General features: G+C 47.6%; 1 protein-coding gene across 1 annotated transcript in view; it reads left to right on the top strand.

Moving 5' to 3' along the window:
• The window catches only part of IQANK1 (IQ motif and ankyrin repeat containing 1), a 64,315-nt gene extending 47,082 nt beyond the window's left edge, over positions 1–17,233 (top strand). The window contains exons 8-13 of the mRNA XM_030920912.1: positions 15,262–15,428; positions 15,584–15,638; positions 15,839–15,931; positions 16,167–16,275; positions 16,377–16,668; positions 16,744–17,233. Of these exons, the coding sequence (XP_030776772.1) occupies positions 15,262–15,428; positions 15,584–15,638; positions 15,839–15,931; positions 16,167–16,275; positions 16,377–16,668; positions 16,744–17,047 (1,020 nt within the window). The 3' untranslated portion in view covers positions 17,048–17,233. The remainder of the gene's footprint in view (positions 1–15,261; positions 15,429–15,583; positions 15,639–15,838; positions 15,932–16,166; positions 16,276–16,376; positions 16,669–16,743) is intronic.
• Positions 17,234–17,336: the final 103 nt, after the last annotated feature.

The following is a 17,336-nucleotide window of genomic DNA, read 5'->3' as shown; positions in this document are numbered from 1 at the left end:
GACACCTGGGTGACGCATCCACTGGGCCACTGCCAGAGCCTTTGCCCAGCCAGGGACCCACCCCCAGACTCTTCTCCTGCGGGTGCTGCCTGGGAGCCTGTCCTGCCCCTCTCTTCTTTCTCTTTGTTTCAAAGGGTCCTTCTTCCTGGGTTGGAGGGGAGGGGCAGGGCCGAGGCGGTGGGCTTAGGGAGGGGCTGAGGATACAGTGAGGTGTCCAGAGGTGCAAGTGGGAGTCAGGGGTGCTGGGGTGTCCAGCAGACCTGCTGCCTGGGGCATGGTGGCCTGGAGAGCTGAGAAGGGCAGCAACTGGGGGTGCTGGGGGAGCCCTTGGGTGCCAGGGGACCGTGTGTTTGCTCCATGGTGCTGGAGCATTGGCCATCCACAGGCAAAGGGGTTAGTGTGGACCTGAACCACACACGCTATAAAAAATTAACTCAAAGTGGGTTATAGATTTAAATGTGAAGAGTAAAACTACAAAACTTTTAGAAGAACACATAGGAGAAAACCTTTGGGGCCTAGGACTTGGAGGGATTCTGGGACACGACACAAAAGCACAATCCAAAAAGAAAAGAAAAAAATTGACACACGGAGCTTCATCAGAATGTAAAAGGTTTGCTTTGTAAAAGACCTGTCAAGGAAAGAAGCCACAGGCAGGGGCACACAGGTGTGAACCATGCGTCTGACAAGGGACGTGTGTCTAGAACACAGAAACAACTCACATCGCAACAGCAATAAACACACAATCTAGGGATAAACTGAGCAAGGACCTGAAGGGAAATTTCACTGAAGAGGATCTAGTGATGGCAGATGAACACCCGAGGAGGACACCAGCTCACACCTCCCAGGACAGCCCAGGTCAAACTAGTGCTGGGCCGGACGTGGGCAGGGAGGTGGGGAAGCTGGCCCTGCCACACCTTGCTGGAGGGACGCAGCACAGTACAGCCGCTCTTGCAAATACGTGGGCGGTTTCTTAAAAAGCAGACACATTTACCATGTAGCACAGCATCAGACTCCTAGACATTTACTCCAGTAAAAGGAAAACTAAGTCCACACAAAAATGTGTACACAAATGTTCATAGCAGCTTTATTTACAATAGCCAAAAAGTGGAAACGACCCACATGTCCTCCAGCGGGTGAGCGGTTCCACAAGCTTGGTGCATTCCTGCCACGAAACACGCTTGGCAATAAAATGGTGTGAACGCATGATCCATGCAACAACTAACAACGTGAGAAGCCGGAAGGGAGCTTCACAGAGTTGGGGAGAAAGTCACAGACTGCGTGTTCCATTCATATAACACACTCACAGGACAACATTGTGGAGACAGAGGACAGATCGGAGGCCTACAGGGGCTACAAATGGGAATGGGGGCAGGAAAAGGGGGAAGAGATGGGGCGACTGGCCAGGAGTAGCACAAGAGACCCTTGGGGTGGTGGGACAGTCCTACATCTTGATTATGATGGTCGTAACGCAAAACTGGACATGTGAGAAAATTGTAGTGACACACAAACACACACACACACGAGTGGATGCGAAATCAAAATCCACTGTGAGCCCTGTGGATTGTACTATGTCAGTATCCTAGTTTGTATGTTGTACTGAAATTATGTAAGACGTCATCATTGGGGAAGCTTGTTAAGGGTATATGGGAACTCTACTATTTTTGCAACTTCGTGTAAATCTATATTTCAAAATAAAAACTTAGCAAAATTACCAGGCATGCTAAAACAACAACAACAAAACAAAACAAGACACACACACAAGAAAAATGATCCAGAGTGAAGAGAAAAATCAATCAAAACAGACTCAGGGATGACACAGGTGATGGAATTAGTAGACAAGAACATTAAAAGTTATTATAGCTGAGGCCGGGCACGCTGGCTCACGCCTGTCATCCCAGCACTGTGGGAGGCTGAGGCAGGCAGATCACAAGGTCAGGAGTTTAAGACCAGCCTGGCCAACATGGTGAAACCCTGTCTCTACTAAAAATACAAAAATTAGCTGGGTGTGGTGATACGCACCTGTAATCCCAGCTACTCAGGAGGCTGAGGAAGAAGTGCTTGAACTCGGGAAACGGAGGTTGCAGTGAACCGAGATGAAACCACTGCGCTTCAGCCTGGGCGACAGAGTGAGACTCTGCCTAAAAAAAAAAAAAAAAAGTATGTATATATATATATACTATGTATATATATATATACTATGTATATACTTGTACTATGTCAGTATCCTAGTTTGTATGTTGTACTGAAATTATGTAAGACGTCATCATTGGGGAAGCTTGTTAAGGGTATATGGGAACTCTACTATTTTTGCAACTTCGTGTAAATCTATATTTCAAAATAAAAACTTAGCAAAATTACCAGGCATGCTAAAACAACAACAACAAAACAAAACAAGACACACACACAAGAAAAATGATCCAGAGTGAAGAGAAAAATCAATCAAAACAGACTCAGGGATGACACAGGTGATGGAATTATATATATATATATATATATATATATATATATATGGCTGTATTACACACACACACACACACACACTCATATACTTTTAGAGATGAAAACTGCAATGTCTGAGATGAAAACTACACTGATACACCGGATGGGATTAATGGAAGATGCAGATCAGACACTGAAGAAAATCAGTTAATCTGAAGATATAGCAATAGGAACTATCCAAAATGAAGCACAAAGAGAAAAAGAAGGTTGAAAAAAATTGAGCAGGGCCGGGCGCGGCGGCTCACGCCTGTAATCCCAGCACATTGGGAGGCCGAGGCGGGCGGATCACGAGGTCAGGAGATCGAGACCATCTTGGCTAACATGGTGAAACCCCGTCTCCACTGAAAATACAAAAAACTAGCCGGGCGAGGTGGCGGGCGCCTGTGGTCCCAGCTACTTGGGAGGCTGAGGCAGAAGAATGGCGTGAACCCGGGAGGCGGAGCTTGCAGTGAGCTGAGATCTGGCCACTGCACTCCAGCCTGGGCGACAGAGCAAGACTCTGTCTAAAAAACAAAAAGGAAAGAAAAAGAAAAAAATTGAGCAAAAACGTCTGTTTCCAAGATGGAGTAACAGGAACCTGATTTATCCTCTCACTTCAAACAAGAACAAATTCAAGACAGAATATAGGAAATAAAGGTTTCCAAGACATTGGACATCAGGCAACAAATCAGAAAGAGATCTCCAAGAGGCTGAAAATAAGCAAAGTGAGCCATAAGATTGTCCCAGTTTACCACCGTAAGAGAAATTTCAGGGTGTGGTATAGGAAGGGGGAACCCAGACAGAGCCAGGCATATTCTCTGAGTTAAGAAGACACGAGTTCAGAATTCAAGGATACTGAGGCAGCAGGAGATCACCAGTGCCAGGGGGAAGAGAGCTGAAGAAAGAAAGAACCCTAGAGACGTGGACACGATCCCCGTTGGTCATTCATTGGATCCCCTGTGGTCATGAGTTGTAGCTAATAAGGCATATTATTAGGCAAATATAAGGAATGTTTAATGACTCCTATACGTGAGGAAACTGCTCAAGGCGACTTCTGAGAAGCGTGAAGGAAGCAGTGCCTACTCCTGTCAGCCAGAGTGACGAATCCATGATTCACAGGGCACTGGGTAGAGTTCTCGGAAGGAGCTTGGCTCAGTGGTGAGGGAAAATTATTCGTAGGATAAATGCTGCTCTGGTCCAGCCTAATCAATTGCAAAGCAAGACCCAAAGGATGAAACACCCCCAGCAACTGAACTGTATCCCAGAATAAAATTCAAGAAGACTTACATTAAACAAAGCTCCTAACAAGGCCAAATGCATAATGTGTGGCATTCAACCAGAGATTACCAGGCATGCAAAGAGGTGGGAAACACGACCTACAATGAGAAAAGTCAACCAATCAAGACAAACCCAGAACTGACGCAAATGTTAGAATTAGCAGACATTGGCCGGGCGCGGTGGCTCAAGCCTGTCATCCCAGCACTTTGGGAGGCCGAGACGGGCGGATCACGAGGTCAGGAGATCGAGACCATCCTGGCTAACACGGTGAAACCTCGTCTCTACTAAAAAATACAAAAAACTAGCCGGGCGAGGTAGCGGGCGCCTGTAGTCCCAGCTACTTGGGAGGCTGAGGCAGGAGAATGGCGTAAACCCGGGAGGCGGAGCTTGCAGTGAGCTGAGATCCGGCCACTGCACTCTAGCCCGGGCGACAGAGCGAGACTCCGTCTCAAAAAAAAAAAAAAAAAAAACAACAACAAAAATACAAAAAAAAAAAAAAGAAAAGAAAAGAAAGTAGATTGTGACAATTTAGAGCCGTATACTCTAAAGCCTAAAGCAACTACTACAATATCAAAAGAGTTGGAGCTAATAAGCCAACAAAGGAGATAAAATGGAATTCTTGAAAAATATTGCCAAAGAAGAGGAAAAGGAAAAGAACCACTGGGACCAGTGGGAAACAAACAGCAAATGGTAGATTTTGACTCCACCATATCAATAATCTCGTTACATGTGGACGTTCTAAACACCCCAATTAAAAGATGGATTGTCACCGGGTGTGGTGGCTCACACCTGTAATCCCAGCAGTTTGGGAGGCCGAGGTGGGTGGATTGCCTGAGCTCAGGAGTTGGAGACCAGCCTGGGCAACACGATGAAACCCCGTTTCTACTAAAATACAAAAAATTAGCCAGGTGTGGTAGTGGGTGCCTGTAGTCCCAGCTACTTGGGAGGCTGAGGCAGAAGAATCACTTGAACCCGAGAGGCAGAAGTTGCAGTGAGCCGAGATCGCGCCACTGCACTCCAGCCAGGGCGACAGTGAGACTCCGTCTCAAAAAACAAACAAACAAAAAAGATGGATTGTCATTTTGGATAAAAAAAAAATGTAGCTAACTATGTTCTACCTATAAGAAACAAACTTTAAGTGTAAAAGCAAAAATAGGTGAAAATTAAAATGATAAAAGCAAATATGCCAAGATAACACTAAACAGAATGCTGAAATAACTATATTAACATCAAGTAGATTTCAGAAAAAAGTATGTTACTAAGGATAAAAGAGTCATTTAATAATGACAAATGTAAGAATTCATCACGAGGACATAAAAATCCTAAATGTTTATGCAGCTACTAACAGGGTTTCAAAATGCATGAAGCAAAAACTGTGAGAACTACAAGGAGAAATAAAGAGATCCACAATGGTAGTAGGCGATTTTGCCATCTCTGTCTCTCAATAATTGATGAGACAAGTACACAGAATATCAGCGATGATACAGAACTGAACCACGCCGTCTGTCGCCATCGCTCCATCATCCATCGATCATTGTTTCCATACATTCACTCACTTCATCCTTCTCACCCCAGTGTTGGTTTGCTCTTTTGTCAATTCATAATTATCTTATTAACTTATGAGTCATTTATTTATTTATTTAGAGATGGAGTCTTGCTCTGTCACCCAGGCTGGAGGGCAGCAACACAGTCACACTGCAAGCTCTGCCTCCCGGGTTTATGCGGTTCTCCTGCCTCAGCCTCCAGAGTAGCTGGGACTACAGGCATGCGCCACCATGCCCAGCTAATTTGTTTTTTTGCATGTTAAGTAGAGATGGGGTTTTTGCCATGTTGGCCAGCTGGTTTTGAACTCCTGACCTCAGGTGGGCTGCCTGCTTCGGCCTCCCAAAGTGCTGGGACTACAGGTGTGAGCCACCATGCCCAGCCATGAGTCATTTATTTATAAACTTATAAATAAATGTATAAACTTAAAAATTTATGAACTTATAAACTATCCACTCACGAATGTGCCCATTCCACCCTTACACCATGTTTAAATAATTATTCACTTATTTATCTACTATTCATTCAGGCATCCATTCATCCATTCATATACACATTCATGCCGTTTACTTGACAGAAAATTATGAGAAAGCAAAGGAAGGACTGTGTCTCGCTCACCCCATAATCGTATGCCCCAATGCCATGTATATTGGTTGACCATGATAGGCACTGAAACATTTTGTTCCACAATGAATTCATCCATTTCATCCATCAATTTATCCATCCAGTTGCTCAACTAACCATTTGCTTATCTCATTTACCCATTATTTACACTCATTCATCTATTAATTTTTCATGTATCAGTTCATCATTTAATCAGTTCAATTAATCTAATCTTTATTCTCTTGTAGTTTAACTCATTATTTACTCATCCATTCATCATTTATTGCCTATTCATTAAGACACTCATAAGTTCACTCGTTATATTATCCTTTTATTTTCTCTCTTCATTCATCTTCCATCTACTCCAGTTCTTCCACTTACAGACAGAACTTTGGCAAGTTCTGAAAGTTATTTGAATCTCAGTTTCCACATATTCAGAAATGGGACTAATAACAGCTTTTTGAAGATTCATGAGGTAATGAATGAAATTCCTTGGCACAATTCGGGGCACAGAGTCGGTTCTCAAGAAATGGTAGCTATTATTATTTTAAATGAGTATTCACAATTTCTTTTAAGTTACAAAATCATCCCCTATTTATATGTCTGTTCACTCTTCCATCCTATTTCTTTAGTTATGCATTCATCCCTTCTCTCATTTTAGCCACTCCTTGATTTTATACATCTTTGGACTTTCCTTTTTAATTACAAACGACATACAGAATATTGCACAAATCAAAGTTATAGCTCAATTATTTACCACAAAGGAAATACTCACGTAGTAACCACCTGACTGAAGAAATAAAATATTGCCAGAACACCACACCTCTCCCCAGAAAATAATATCCTGAACTTTATAGTGCTTGCTTCCTTTTTTTCAAGTTATAAAACTTTACTGAAATATGCATAAAGTCTCCAGTTTAATCCTCTCAACAAACCTGATTGTAGTATTATTAATATTCCTACATTATATACAAAGACTTTATTACATACAAAGAAACTTAAGCACAGAGATGTTAAGTAATCTTTTTTTTAACTTTTATTTTAGGTTTGGGGGTACACGTGAAGGTTTGTTATGTAGGTGAAATAGTCATGGGGATTTGTCGTACAGATTATTTCCTCACCCAGGAACTAAGCCCAGTACCCAATAGTTTTCTGCTTCTCTCCCTCCTCCCACATCCACCCTCAAGTAGACCCTAGTATCTGTTGTCTCCTTCTTTGTATTCAAAATTTCTCATCCTTTAGCTCCCATTTACAAGGGAGAACATGCGGTGTTTGGTTTTCTATTCCTGCGATAGTTTGCTGAGGATAATGGCCTCCAGCTCCATCCATGTTCCTGCATGGATCTCATTTTTTTTATGGCTGCATAGTATTCCACGGTGTGCATGTACCACATTTTCTTTATCCAGTCTGTCACTGGTGGGCATTTAGGTTGAGTCCATGTCTTTGCTCTTGTGAGTAGCGCTGCAATGTACATTCACATGCATGTGTCTTTATGGTACACTGATGTATATTCCTCTGGGTATATACCCAGTAACGGAATTGTTGGGTCGAATGGTAGTTCTGCTTTTAGGTCTTTGAGGAATTGCCATACTGCTTTCCACAGTGACTGAATTAATTTACACTCCCGCCAACAGTGTGTGTGTGTTTCCTTTTCTCCGCAACCTCACCAGCATCTGTTATTTCTTAACTTTTTATAGTCGCCATTCTGGCTGGATCACGAGGTCAGGAGATTGAGACCATCCTGGCTAACATGGTGTCCTCATTGTGGTTTTGATTTGCATTTCTCTAATGATCGGTGATATTGAGCTTTTTTCCATATGCTTGCTGGCCACATGCATGTCTTATTTTGAAAAGCATCTGTTCATTTTCTTTGTTCACTTTTTAATGGAGTTTTCTCTTGTAAGTTTATATAAGATCCTTATAAATGCTGGATGTTAGACTTTTGTCAGATGCATAATTTGCAGATATGCTCTTCCATTCTGTAGGTGGTCTGTTTACTAATAGTTTCTTTTGCTATGCAGAAGCTCTTATGTTTAATTAGATCCCACTTATCAACTTTTGCTTTTGTTGGGAATGCTTTTGGTGTCTTTGTCATGAAATCTTTACCCGTTCTTATGTCCAGGATGGTATTGCCTCGGTTGTCTTCCCAGGGTTTTTATAGTTTTGGGTTTTACATTTAAGTCTTTAATCCATCTTGAGTTGATTTTTATGTATGGTGTAAGAAAGGGGTCGAGCTTCAATCTTCTGCATATGGCTAGCCAGTTATTCCAGCAGAGTTTATTGAATATGAAGTCTTTTCCCCATTGCTTGTTTTTATCACCTTTTTTGAGGATCAGGTGATTGTAGGTAAGCAACCTTGTTTCTGGGCTCTCTATTCTGTTCCATTGGTCTATGTGCCTGTTTTATACCAGTACCATACTGTTTTGGTTACTGTAGCCCTGTAGTATAGTTTGAAGCCGGGTAACGCAATGCCTCCAGCTTTGTTCTGCTTAGGACTGCCTTGGCTATTTGGGCTCTTTTTAGTTCCATATGAATTTTAAAATAGTATTTTCTAGTGCTGTGAGTAATATGCTTGGTGTAATAGTTTGGTAGGAATAGTGTTGAATCTGTAAATTGCTTTGGGCAATATGACCATTTTAATGATATTGATTATTCCTATCCATGAGCATGGGATGTTTTTCTGTTTGTGTCTTTTCTGATTTCTTTCTTTTTTTTTTTTTTTGAGGCGGAGTCTCGCTCTGTCGCCCGGACTGGAGTGCAGTGGCCGGATCTCAGCTCACTGCAAGCTCTGCCTCCCAGGTTCACGCCATTCTCCTGCCTCAGCCTCCCGAGTAGCTGGGACTACAGGCGCCCGCTACCTCGCCCAGCTAGTTTTTTGTATTTTTTAGTAGAGATGGGGTTTCACCGTGTTAGCCAGGATGGTCTCGATCTCCTGACCTCGTGATCTGCCCGTCTCGGCCTCCCAAAGTGCTGGGATTACAGACGTGAACCACTGTGCCCGGCCTCTTGCTTTTCTTTATCTATTCTATTCTTTATTACATCATTAAATCATCCCTCATTTATTCATTCATTTTGTCATCCACTTACTGATTCATCCATTCATTCCTAAATGAGTGCCTGAATAATATAGCTTTAGGCCGGGCGCGGTGGCTCACGCCTATAATCCCAGCACTTTGGGAGGTCGAGGTGGGCGGATCACGAGGTCAGGAGATTGAGACCATCCTGGCTAACATGGTGAAACCCCGTCTCTACTAAAAATGCGCACACACACACACACACACACACACACAAAGAGCCAGGTGTGGTGGCGGCGCCTGTAGTCCCAGCTACTCGAGAGGCTGAGGCAGGAGAATGGCGTGAACCCGGGAGGCGGAGCTTGCAGTGAGCAGAGATCGCGCCACTGCACTCCAGCCTGGGCGACAGAGCGAGACTCCGTCTCAAAAATAAAGAAATGAATAAATAAAAATAATATATCTTCGTTTCACTGTTTGAGCTTTTATGTAAACGAATTTATACGGCAGTTAATCTTTGGTATCTGGCTTCCTCTATCACAGGCTGTATTTGTGAGATTCAGTCTTGTTGCCTGTAGCTCTAGTTCATTCACTTTGTTATGGAGACTTTAATTATATAAACGTCTGCAACATATTTATCCATTTTACTGCTGACGAACGTTCCGTTTGTTTCCAGGCTTTGGTTATAATGATACTGCTATGAACATTCTTGTATGTGTCTCTTGGTACACATAGGCACAGTTTTCCAAAATGGTTGTACCAGTTTATCTGCTCCCACTGAGGATATGTTACAGTCCCACTGCCCCATGCTCTCACAGACATTGTGATTGCCAGTGTTTTTTAATATAGACTCATGGTGGATGTGTCGTGGTGTCTCCCTTGCATTTCCCTGCCAATTAATGAAGGTGAGAACTCTTATGCATTTTAGCCAGTTAGCTATCGTTTTTAAAGTAGTACCTATTAGCATTAGCGAACATTTTTCTCTGGGTTGCCTGATTTATTTTTCTTATTGCTCTGTGGACCTAATATTTATATATTCTAGATCAAACTCCTTATCAATTATATGTATTATAGGTGTCTTCTGTCTTACTTGCCTTTTCACTTTCTTAATGTTATAATTTGATGGAAAATTTTGTTTTACTGTAGTAAATTTTATTCTTTTCCTTTATGGTTGGTGCTTTTCATGTCAGTTTAAGAACTCACTCCATTCTCCCGAGGACATAAAGATATTTTCTTGTGCAGTCTTCTACATCTTTCACATTTAGGCCATCATCCACTCGAATAGATTTTTGTATGTTGTTTTGGTCCGTCTTGTGAAAGGTCATGTTCAAGCTTGCTTATGTCTCATATGGATGCACAATTGTCCTGAGAGCACGCACAGTCTTTGTGAAAGACTGCCCTCCTCACTCTACACCATCACCTGTGCCCTAAGTCAAGTGTCTATATACTTATAGCTCTGTTCTGGGATTGCTGTTCTGTTCCATAGGTCTATTGATCTATCCTGTGTCAATACCCATGTCTTGACTACAGTAGCTTTATAACAAGTCTTGTACCAGATAAAAGCAAGTCTTCCCACCTTGTTTTTCTTCATGAGTGAGTTTTGGAAAGTTCTCAGTCATTACCTCTTTGTTTCTGCCCTTAATCTCACTCTCCAAATATACAGATGGTAGATCTCAACATAGCCTCTACATTTCTGTATCAACCAGGATAGACTAGGATGTTGATATGGTTTGGATCTGTGTCCCCACCCAAATCTCATGTCGAATTGTAATCCTCAGTGTTGGAGGAGGGGCCTGGGGGGAGGTGATTGGATCATGGAGGCTGATCTCCCCATGGTCTTCTCATGATAGTGAGTTCTCATGAGATCTGGTTGTTTAGAAGTGTGTGGCGCCTCCCCCTGCTCTCTCTTCCTCCTTCTCTAGTCATGTAAAATGCGCCTGCTTCCCCTTGGCCTTCTGCCATGAATGTAAGTTTCCTGAAGTCTCCCTAGCCACACTTCCTGTACAGCCTGCAGAACCATGAGTCAATTAAACCTCTTTTCTTTATAAATTACCCAGTCTCAGGTAGTTCTTTTTTGGCCATGTGAGAATGGACTAATACAGATGTGCTGTGGAACATGCAGTCTCCAAATCTCAATGGCATAAAACAAAATGAGTTTATTTTTTACTTATGCTACATGTTCATTGAGGGTTAACAGGGGGCTTCTGCTAACTGTAGTCTTTCAGGGACCTAGGCTGACAGAGCAACCACCATCTTGAATATTGCTGGTCAGTATACCAGAGGGAAAGAGCTGAGGAGGGTCTAGCACAAACACTTCTACTTATAGCTCATTGGTCAGATCTAGTCATTTGGCTCCACCGAAACCACAAATTGGTCAGGAAGTTTAATCCTATCCTATGTCTAGAAGGTGGAGGGATGGACATGTTTGATGATCAGCACTAATAACTACCACAGTTTTTTACCCTTTTCTATATTTTCCATCCTTTTGTTTGAGTTTATTCTGGATATTTTCTTGTGTCATGTCTTTCAGTTTACTAATTCTCTCTTCAGCTGCATCTAGCTAGTTATTAAATCCATGCAGTTTGTTCTTAATTTTGGTTATTTTAATTTTCATGTCTAAAATTTTATTTGATTCCAGCTCTCTGCTAAAATTCTCAATGTAGTCTCTCTCTTTGAGCACAGTAAATATAGCTGTTTTCAAATCCGTAGCTGACTCTAATATTGTGATCCCTCATGGAGCTACTTCTATCATCTCTGGTTTCTGCAGATTTTTGTTTATATTGTCTTGTATTTTCCTGTGCCTTTTTATTGTATCTTTTTTTTTTTTTTGAGACAGAGTCTTCCTCTGTCTCCCAGGCTGGAGTGCAGTGGCATGATCTCAGCTCACTGCAACCTCTGCCTCTCAGGTTCAAGCAATTCTCCTGCCTCAGCCTCCTGAGTAGCTGGTACTACCAGTGTGCAGCACCACATTAGCTCATTTTTGTATATTCAGTAGAGATGGGGTTTTGCCACGTTGGCTAGGCTGGTCTTGAACTCCTGACCTCAAGTGATCTGCCCATCACAGCTTCCCAAAGTGCTGAGATTATAGGCGTGAGCTACCAGACCCAGTCTTTTTACTTTTTATTTTCTTTGAGACAGGGTCTCGCTCTGTCACCCAGGCTGGAGTGCAGTGGTGTGATCACAGTTAACTGCAGCCTTGACCCCCTGGGCTCAAGTGATCCTCCTGCCCCAGCTTCCCAAGTAGCTAAGACTACAGGCTTGAGCCACCACACCCAGCTATTTTTTTTTTTTTTTTTTTTCTTTGACACGGAGTCTTGCTCTGTCACCCAGGCTGGAATGCAGTGGCATGATCTCAGCTCACTGCAACCTCTGCCTCCCAGGTTCAAGCAATTCTCCTGCCTCAGCCTCCCAATTAACTGGGATTACAGGTACGCACCACCACACCTGGCTAATTTTTGTATTTTTAGTAGAGATGGGGTTTCACCACATTGGCCAGGCTGGTCTCAAACTCCTGACCTTGTGATCTATCTGTTCACCTCGGCCTTCCAAAGTGCTGGGATCACAGGCGTGAGCTACCGCGCCTGGCCTAATTTTTTTTATTTGTTTATAGAGACCAGATTTTGCCGTGTTGCCCAGGCTAGTCTTGAACTTCTGGGCTCAAGCAATCTGCATGCCTCGGCCTCCCAAAGTGCTGGGATTACAGGCATGAGTCACCTTGCCTGGCCATGTCATATGTTTTATTGGTAAGAATAATTTGAAGCCTAGAAAGGTATTTTTCACTCTTTTTTCACTGAGGATTTAGCTTTTGCCATGTGTTGGGTGTACCAAAAGTCTGGAGTCACTTCACCAACTTCAGGGATTAAGAGGATTTGAAGCTAAGCTTAAGTCAACCTTACTCTGAGGTTATTGTCCTTAGGATCCCAAAGTGAGGATTAAATGTGCATATTCATAAATTCCTTCACTCACCCACCCACATGTTTATATTTGCAAATTTATATTTACAAATATAGACAGAGTCATTGATAAATGAATGTGCAGAGGAATGTCCATAAATGAATACGTCTCTATAGTCATCTCTCCTATTTATTTAGGCATTTATCTGTCCAAACAATCAGGTGTATGCTAATCTATGAATTAACTCATCCGTTCATTATTAGCCCAGCCACTGGACCAACTGACAGAAGACCTGAGCTGGGCACTGTTCTAGGTACTTAGGGCACATCCTTGAACAAAACAAAGTCCCTTCTGTCACAACTCATAGTGCAGTGGAGATACCAGGTTACCAGGGCAGGCAGGGCAGGGCTGGAATTTTAAGAAAGGTGGCCAAGGTGGGCTTTGCTGAGAAGGTGACTTACAAGGGAAAACTTGGAGGGGAGGGAATGAGGGCTGTGAACGTCTGAGGGGCTTCCAGACAGGAAGACTGGCCAGTGTAAGATCCTGAGGGACAAGGAAGGAGCCCCTCTGGCTGCCGGGGAATGAGGCACAGAGGCTGGAGACAGGACCAGGAGAGGGCAGTAGCACGCAGTGAGCTTTATTCTGGCCGCACGTGGACAGGTTTTCACAGAGGGCTTGGCACCTAGGGGAAACTGCTCAGAAGCAGGACGGGGCACCAGAGAGTTCCAGAAGGCAGCCCAGCCTGAAAGTTTTTGTAGCCCCAGGGTTTGTCTCACCCACCACTGGCAGATGCGGGTTCAGTTTTGTAGGGTATGCAAAGAAGCAAGGTCTAAATGTCTAGAAATAAGCATATTTGGGCTCTATTTAAAGCAAACGTCTGTGTAAAATTTTGATTTTGGCCCTGGTAGGCTTTGAACTTTTGGTCCTAGCTGCTGGGAAGCAGATAGCACAGGGCCAGTCCTCAGGCTGTTGTCAGCCTGTGGATTCATCAGGTGGCCGTGGAGGTGAGTTTACCATGTGTCTGCATGTCCCTGGCCCCCCGCAGACCTGCAGGCCCCCTATACTGCCCCTTCTCTCCGTCTCTGCTCCCTGCATCTGTAGACAAATGCTTAAGTCGGCATCAGCTCGGCCAGGATGGTGGTCACCCGAGGCCACGCCGCACCACCACTTCTCTTGCTCTCGTCTGCTTTGTCCCCCTCCCTCCCACACTTCTGTGAGTTCTTCCTGGTTCTGCCCACATTCAGTCTCCCTGGCTGCACTTGTCTGCGGCCAGTCTCCCTGGAAGAGCTACAGGGAACTCATCCTTCCCCACTCCTTTCCCCTCATCCTGGCTTTCCCCTCATCCCCTCATCCACGCCATGAACCCCTTGCTCTGTGGGAACGCTGGCCGCTCACCTGCACACCCCTAATGCAGTGCCTTCTGCCTGCTTCCGTGGCCCGTGTCTGTCCACCTCCACCTGGCCCCGTTGCCAGGCCTGCCACACCCTCTCGGTCTGTTCTTGGTTGTGGCACCCACCTTCAGCCACCTGCTCTCCTTCTCCCAGGCCTCTGCTCTCCAGCCAGCAGCTCCTCGGGCCCCAACTGTTTCCCAGGCCTGATTCCGAGTACAGGAGTCTCCCTGCCCCACCTGGCCCTTCTCAGCCACTGCCTTGCCTCCTTCCACTGTCATCCAGCTATTAGGGAGCTGGCCACACTAGACAGCAGGTCCTGGTCACCCTGCCTTCCCGGAGCAGGATGGGGCAAGTGGCATTCACACACGGAAACACCCATGCACAGCTTCCTGGTCAAGGGTGACACTGGGACTGGCCCGCCACCAGGTGCATGTGGACCTGCTCTGAGCTCCTGCTCTTCCTTCCTCCTCGCTGCGACCCCTCCAAGCATCACCCCTGCTCCACAGACAAGGAGGCCCTGGCACAGGAAGTCAGGGACTCACCCGGGTCAGCTGGGCTTTGAGCTTGGCTCTCTGCACCCACTCCTTGCTCCTAGAGTGCTGGGGACTCAGGAGGGTGAGAGGCAGCGGCAGTCCCAAGGGTTGTGTCCTGCAGGCAGAGATCTACGGGAGACCACAGAGGAGGGAGCTCCAGGGTGCGTGTCCTGCAGACCAGCCTCCTACTCAGAAAGCAGCAGTGGCAGCCAAGGCCTCAGGCGTGTACTTGAGTCTGGCAGAGGCAGGAAGCCTGGGCCAGGTCCTGGGGGAGTGAAGGGGAAGGAAGCCCTTGGAAGCCCAGCCACAGGAGCAGGTTCCTGCTTGGACTTGGTCAGGAAGCTCAGGAGAATTCCGGGTGGTCTGGGCTTTGGGGACAGCAGCACCACAGTGGCTCATGCTTTGGGGCCCACCACGAACCAGCTGTGAGCACTGAGGCCCTTCTCCCCAGTGGGAGAGCCCCCGTTCCTCTCCAGGCTGAGAAGACTCAGAACAAGCACCGAGTGCCCGACAAATGTCGTCTGTCACTAGGTGGCCTCGCTGGACACAGTGGCGAGCGTGCTGCGCTCGTGGGACCTGAGCCTCACGGAGGCCATGCTCCAGAACATGGAGGCAGAGCAGCAGCGCCGGGCCCAGGAGACCCAGAGGCACAAGGAGGCCGAGGCCAAGCGGTGTGGCAGGCAGGAGGGTTGTGGAAGGTGCTGGCAAGGGGTGCTGGCGAGGGGCGCTGGCAGGGAGCACGGGCAGGGGGTGCTGGTGGGGGGACTGGTGGGGGCGCTGGCAGGGAACCCAGGCAGGGGGTGCTGGTGGGGGTGCTGGCGGGAGCCTGCCCCAGCTCATTCCCGCTCCCTAGCATGACCCTCAGGATCCAACAGCTGGCCAGGGAGCAGCAGCAGTGTCACAAGGAGGTGTGTCCTCAGGGAGGAGCCAGAAAAGAAGGGAGAGCCGAGTGGGGAGGAGGAGGAGCCGAGGGAGGGCCAGGAAGCTGGGGGAAGAGCTAGGAGGGGAGGTGCCCTCAGGCCCCTGGGCCAGGAGTGACCTGGTCGGAGGGTACTGGCTGGCCTTGCCAGGGCCAGCCTTGCCAGGGCCTGCCCGTACACCCACCCAGTTGCAACAGGCGTACTGTGAGCTGAGCCGGAGGATCGCAGAGCACGACCAGTGTGAGTGGAGGTGCATGGACAAGACCAAGCTCACGCTGCAGGTGGGAGCCCGTGGTGGACTTACTGTGCCCCTGCGCCCTCACCCCCGCTCCTTGTTCCACACCAGCCCAGGCCCTCCTCCCCCACAGGCCTGGAGTTTTTCCCTCTCAAACATGGGGAGTCACCAGTCGACAGTGGCCTCCTTGAGGTGGGGTGGGGAGGAGGCTCGGGCAGGTACCCTCTCCAGCCAGAGCGTGGGGCAGGGCAAGCGACGGTCAGTGTGGCCCCCTTCTCCAGGCCATCAAGGATGCAGAGGCCCAGGTGGACAGGCTGCGGCAGGAGGCCCAGAAGGCCGAGGAGGCGCTGGCTATGGCCAGGCTGGAGCTGCGGGAGCAGACGCAGGAGGGTGGGCCTGGCATGGGGCACTGGCAGGGGGCTGGGAGATACGGCCCAGGGCGGGGTCCGGCATTGGGCTTGCCTGTCAGCTGCACTCTGCTACCCCGACAGGGGAGGAAGAGGCGCCCGGGCTGAAGTGCCAGATCACCGAGCTGCACGACGTGCTGATGAAAGATGTGGGCGGCCGCGTCCGCGCCGACGGCCGGTCAGTGTTCCGGGCCGGATGTGGGGTTTGGACAGACAGCAGTGACTTGATGGGTGTCCCCAGGTGGCCTCTTGTCATTGATCCTTCGGGCCAGGCGGCCACCTTCCTGCGCTACCAGGACACCAACTACGTGGACACAGTGAACCCGGAGCACCTGAAGCCCGAGAGGCTGCGGCTGGCTCTGCTGGGGGCTCTGCGGTGAGGTGGGCAGGGTGTCAGGGACACCCCACCCCACCCCCAGCCCCACCCCGGCCTCACTAGCTTCATAGGCAGGTATGGGAAGCCGCTGGTGTTCGACCTGCGTGAGGTAGACCTGTTCCCGGCCGTGCAGCGGCAGCTGGAGGCGGTGCAGCCTGGCCTGGCGCGGGCACTGCTGAGCCGCGGCCTGCTGGAGCAGGAGAGGTACCTGTCGCTGCTGCGGCCCACGGATGGGCCAGAGTATAGCCCCACGCAGTTCCAGGAGCAGCGCCTGGAGCACTTCCGCCTCTTTTTCGTCACCAAGGTCCAGTGGCCGCCAGCCGAGCAGCAGCAGGTGCTGCTCCCGGTGCGTGTGCAGCTGCCAGGCACAGGCCTCTAGTGCTAGCCCCAATAAAGCATGTGCCCCGGGGCGCGGTGTGGCATCTGTGCTGTGTGCATGAGGGGCAGCGGCGGCGTGTGAGAGTTCAGGGCCCTGGCAGTCCCGAGCCCCGGCTGGCAGACACAGGTTTGCAGGCACTTGGGGGAGGCCCTGCTGGGGATGGGCAGCTGGCCCTGCCCAACCTGTGCGCAGTGAGGTGCAACGGGAGACGTGGGAGGGAAGGGAGGGTGCAGCCCTCGGAACTCAGCCTGGCCTTGGAGGGCAGGAAGGGTCTGTGCTAGTGGGTGGG

The sequence above is a fragment of the Rhinopithecus roxellana genome, chromosome 17 (genome assembly GCF_007565055.1).
Source record: "Rhinopithecus roxellana isolate Shanxi Qingling chromosome 17, ASM756505v1, whole genome shotgun sequence".
Taxonomy (NCBI): Eukaryota; Metazoa; Chordata; class Mammalia; order Primates; family Cercopithecidae; genus Rhinopithecus; species Rhinopithecus roxellana.
Note: the sequence above shows the minus strand (reverse complement) of the source record. Positions and strands in the feature narration are given on the sequence as shown.